Below are 5,439 nucleotides of genomic sequence, written 5' to 3' on the forward strand. Positions count from 1 at the left end.
AAAAAAAAAAAAAAAAAAAGAAAGAACTGGGCTGTCAGAAGAGTCTCTTGCAGTCCATGTGTCCTTCGCCCCAGCTTGAAAGCAATGTACTCGCATCCAGATGCTCCTAAGTACCTGCTTCAACTCCCCTCCTACGTTACCCAATCCCATCTTTCTGGCTTGCTTTTAAATTTATAGCCTGAGCCTCTGAGGCAGATTCTAAAGAAAACACTTAACTAGAGCGTCTCAACCTTAAAATAAGAAATATAGAGTTGGCAAAGCAGTAAAACTTCTCTGCATCTTGAGAGGAGCTTTTTCACATAGAAATTAGCACAGTGACTAATTACATTACAAAGGGTAGTATAAGAATCACTGAGGCTATGCCAGTGCCATACACATAAGAAATCTATGTTGGCTTGATCTGAAAACTCTGGGTGCAAAAATAAACTGTTAGACTCTTTCTCAGCCTCCTCGGGTCTGAGCCACCTGGCTCTGGTGCAGTTCTAGGGCCTCACCTTATCAACAAGTCGCTGGGCAGAGGCATCAGTGATTCTGTTGAAAACTTTCTGCACTGCAGGGATGCTGATAAGAAAGACAGGCCGGACAGTGGTGGCCAGTGAGACCAATAAATGGCACGCAGAGAGCAGCAACTTGTCCTGGACCTGGAGAGAGAAGAAGTCATTAACTCACTACATGTCCTGTTTGACTTGTTTTAGAAGAACTTTACTGAGGTACTCATGAGCTAAATACGGTTCTTGGCTGCCAAATCATACCACCTAAGCTCTAGCTCCAGAATGTCATTGTCAGTGAGGACTCTCAATGATGAGATACCGATCTTCACTGTTTTGTCCACAGTACCTGCCCTCAGGCTAGGATCACCTCCTCCAGTTTCTCCTTCATAGTCTCTGGCAGCTTTGAACTCAATCACTTCTCAGTTTAAGAACCTATAGTCGCTCCTTATCACCATGAAATCACATGGCAAACTCTTGAGCATATTATCCAAGTCATCCCCTTTAGACAACTGGGATTCTTCATCCCACTCATCAAGACCTCTCTGCATCCCCAACTTTCTGTGCTTCATCAGTCATACTCATCTCTCTTACTGCTCTCACCTCAGCATGCCTATCAAAAACCTGGTACAAGTGCCACTGTCACTTTCAAATTAGCAAAAAGAGAAAGTTTTAGACATTAGGACCTAATGCTAGTAAGAATGTGGTAAAAACAGCATACCAAAGAGTTGGGAGCACACAGAATTATTTACAAAAGAAATATTAGTTTAATTTCCTAGAACCACAAAATATTCCTAACCTATAACAACCCTATAATCTCTATTTATTCTAAGGAAATTATCTAAAAGGACAAAGCTACAGTCATGAATGCATACATTTCAGAATTCATTGTCATGTTTCTTTTTTTTTAATGTAGGCGGTCTAAAAGTCTAGCAATGGCAAGGGAAATTATGCCAATTACCTCAATGGAAAATTATAAGTCTTTTACAAATTATAATTATAAACACAAATTTATGATAAACAATACATTGCTCTAATTAAAACAGTACATTGTTAAAAGTGTTACAAAAGGCTATTTGTGATTAAGACTACAAGAAAAATTTAGAAAAATAAGCATATTTATGCACTAGTACTATAAACTGGCACTTAATAGAGTCTGTCAAATTTTACATGGATATAACCTTTGACTCAGTCATTCAACTTCCAAGAATCCACCCTAGAGGCCCACTAGCACATGTGCAGAAAGATAGACTTAAAGGCTCAACACCCATAGCTCAGTGAGTAGTAGGGTGCCAGCCATATACCCCGAGGCTGGCAGGTTCAAACCCCGCCAAAGCCTGCTTAACAATGACAACTGCAACCAAAAAAAATTGGCAGGCACTGTGGTGGGCACCTGTAGTTCCAGCTACTACGGACCTAAGAGTTTGAGGTTGCCATGAGCTGTGACATAGCATTCTACCCAGGGCAACATAGTGAGACTCTGTTTCAAAAAAAAAAAAAAAGAAAAAAGAAAGAAAGAAAAAGATAGACAAACTTAAAAGGAGTTCCTTTCTATCAATAGGAAAATTATAATATATTCTCACAAAAGAACAGCAAAGGACAATTTAAAAATCTGAAGTCACTCTACATACATATGTAAAGAAAATCAAGGCATATTATGTTAGGCAAAAACTGATGTATATCTCACTATCTATAAACTTTTACTTATTATGTAAAGACAGATAAAAGTCTGGAAGGATACAGAGGCACTACCACAATAAAGCAAATATCATAATAAAATGAGGCAAACAAATTTTTTGGTTTCCCAGTAAGTATAAAAGATATGTTTACATTATAATGTAGTGTTTTATCTACAATGAAAATCTGTTTAGTATAACCACCTTCATCAATGATATGGATAATCTGCTGTAGCTTCCACATCACTACTCGCTCCTCACCTTGGACTTTCATGTTAAGGCAGCTTCTTTCCTTAAAGTTCATGAACCAACCTCTGCTAACTTCAAATTTTCCTTCTGCAGCTTCCTTACCTCTCTCAGCCTTGAGGTAAAATTACACCAAAGGCTTGGCACCCATAGTTCAGTGGTTAGGACACCAGCTACATAAACCGGGGCTGGTGGATTCAAACCTGGACGGGGCCTACTAAACAACACTGACAACAACAAAAAATAGCTGGGCATTGTGGTGGGTGCCTGTAGCCCCAGCTACTTAGGAGGCTGAGGGAAAAGAATCACTTAAGCCTAAGAGTGTGAGTAGATGCCACAGCACTCTACTAAGGGCAACATAGTGAGACTCTGTCTCAAAAAAGAAAACAAACAGGCTCAGTGCTTGTAGCACAGTGGTTCACACCCAGCCTGGGCCTGCTGAACAACGACAACTACAACAACAACAAGAATAGCAGGGCATTGTGGAGGGCACCTATAGTCCCAGCTACTGGGAGGCTAAGGCAGGAGAATCTCTTAAGCCCAAGAGTTTGAGGTTGCTGTGAGCTGTGACACCATGGCACTCTACCAAGGGTGACAAAATGAAACTGTCTATATTTAAAAAAAAAAAAAAAGCACTTATGCTATTTTTGCTTTCTTAGCATTCATATATTTATCAGAGTAGCACTTTTAATTTCCTTCAAGAACTTTTCCTTTATACTCACAATTTGGCTGTTTGGTGTAAGAAACCTAGCTTCCAGCCTATTATACCTTTGAACATGGCTTCCTCACTAAACATAATAATGTTTAGCTTTTGCTTTAAAGTGAGAGATATCCAAGTCTTCCTTTCATTTGAGCATTTAGAAGACACTTAAGTATTATTAATCAACCTAATTTCTTTTTCTTTTTTTTTGAGACAGAGTCTCAAGCTGTCACCCTAGGTAGAGTGCTGTGGTGTCACAGCTCACAGCAACCTCCAACTCTTGGGCTTAAGCGATTCTCTTGCCTCAGCCTCCCAAGCAGCTGGGACTACAGGTGCCCACCACAATACCCGGCTATTTTGTTGTTGTATTTGTCATTGTTCTTTGGCAGGCCTGGGCTGGATTCGAACCCACCAGCTCCAATGTATATGGCTGGCGCCCTAGCCGCTGAGCTACAGGTGCCAAGCCATAATCGGCCTAATTTCAATATTGTTTTGTCTCAAGGAATAGGAAGGCCTGAGGACAAACACGGGGTGGGGGAACAGTTGGTGAGTAGAACAGTCACTTTATCAATTAAGTTTGTGCTCTTCTACAGGTGAAAAGAATTACAATAGTGAGATTAAAGATCATCGTTCATAAATCACTATGACAAACGTAGAAAAAATTGCTAGAAAAATGGCACTGATAGACTTAATCAATGTAGGGTTGCCATAAGACTTCAATTTTTAAATTTTAAAAAAGGCAGTATCTATGAAGTGCTTGTAAAGTGAGATATGCCTGTACAACCAAGTCCTGACAGCATTTACCTTGAGAAGGAAAATGTTTCATTGGAAGAGACTAAAAAATATAACTTTTTAGTCTGTGAATTTGAACAATATTTTACTTTTTCATTCATGTGGGACTTGGACAACTGACAAAATAAAGATATTTTAATGTATATGGACTGCAACTAAAAAAGGAACATTTAATAACACACAGCTGTATCACAGTGGTAAGAATTATGGGCCTAACTGTGTAATATTTTGATTTTATAGTAAATAGATATGTGGACATAAAGACAGAGAGTTAGATAAAAGGAGTAGCCTTCACTGTTTCAAGACCTTGGTGCTGATTAGAGGTGTGATTGCATCCATGGTGGTAGAGATTAACGTCACAAACTGCTGTGTGTTCTGCCGATGAGCTTCGCTGCAATACTGTGCTAACCAGTGAGAGTAAGCCTGGAGAGCAGCCAGGGACTGAGCATGCCTGTGGAGAGAGAAGAGATTTTAAAGGTTATGGTAAAAATGTATTAGCATCAAATTCATTTCTATAGGAGATAAGAATTCCATCTGCTACATTTGGGTAACACTGTGAAAAGAAATCATTTATTTGTTCACATAGTACCTAAATACAATACTTAGCCTCTAAATATTAACACTACTAACTAGAACCCAGAGACAGTTAGTGCATGTCTACTAGATCTTACTGAATCTTTCTATGACACATGTGAGTTCACCTGACATGTAAAATTAATGATAAGCTATAAAAACAGAATCAAGGAACTTGAATGGTAATGTGTTGACTTTAGCACTAGAAAAAATTTAACATGAATAGCTACAGAACAAAGTATAAACAACTAAGAGATAGCATAGGTTTGTCAATAAAGCTTTGATGTAAGATTCTCAAGTTCAAGCTTCCATCACACCATACATGATAGAGGATTAGTGAGGTAGATAAAATTCTGTTTGGTTTCTGCAAATGCTGTACTGCATCACAAGGACAACAAAGCATACATCAAGGCCAGGTGTGGTGGCTCACACCTGTAATCTCAGCGCTCAGGCGCAAAGTTCCCTGTGGTCAGGAGTTCAAGACCACCCTAAGTAAGAGCAAGATTCCATCTCCACTGAAAATAGAAAAAATTAGTCAGACATTATGATGCATACTTGTAGTCCCAGCTGCTCAGGAAGCTGAGGCAGGAGGATTGCTGGAACCCAGGAATTTGAGGTTGCAGTGAGCTTTGATCACACCACTGCACTATAGCTCATGTGACAGAGCAAGACTCTGTCTCAAACAAAAAAGGAACCTCTGGCTTGGCGCCTATGGCTCAAGTGGCTAAGGCACCAGCCACATACACCTAAGGTGGCGGGTTCGAATCCAGACTGGCTTGCCAAACAACAATGAAGGCTGCAACCAAAAAAAATAGTCAGGTGTTGTGGTGGGCACCTGTGGTCCCAGCTACTTGGGAGGCTAAGGTAGGAGACTCGCTTGAGCCCAGGAGTTGGAGATTGCTGTGAGCTGTGATGTCACAGCACTCTATCCAGGGGGACAGCTTGAGGCTCTGTCTCAAAAAAA

General features: G+C 40.0%; 1 protein-coding gene across 1 annotated transcript in view; it reads right to left on the reverse strand.

The window, feature by feature from the left end:
• XPO6 (exportin 6) overlaps positions 1–5,439 on the reverse strand; it is a 114,796-nt gene that overhangs the window by 17,300 nt on the left and 92,057 nt on the right. The window contains exons 15-16 of the mRNA XM_012808910.2: positions 4,209–4,353; positions 495–641 (exon numbers count right to left, since the gene is read on the reverse strand). Of these exons, the coding sequence (XP_012664364.2) occupies positions 495–641; positions 4,209–4,353 (292 nt within the window). The remainder of the gene's footprint in view (positions 1–494; positions 642–4,208; positions 4,354–5,439) is intronic.

Source organism: Otolemur garnettii, unplaced genomic scaffold, assembly GCF_000181295.1.
Source record: "Otolemur garnettii isolate 467f Iridium unplaced genomic scaffold, OtoGar3 scaffold00096, whole genome shotgun sequence".
Classification (NCBI taxonomy): Eukaryota; Metazoa; Chordata; class Mammalia; order Primates; family Galagidae; genus Otolemur; species Otolemur garnettii.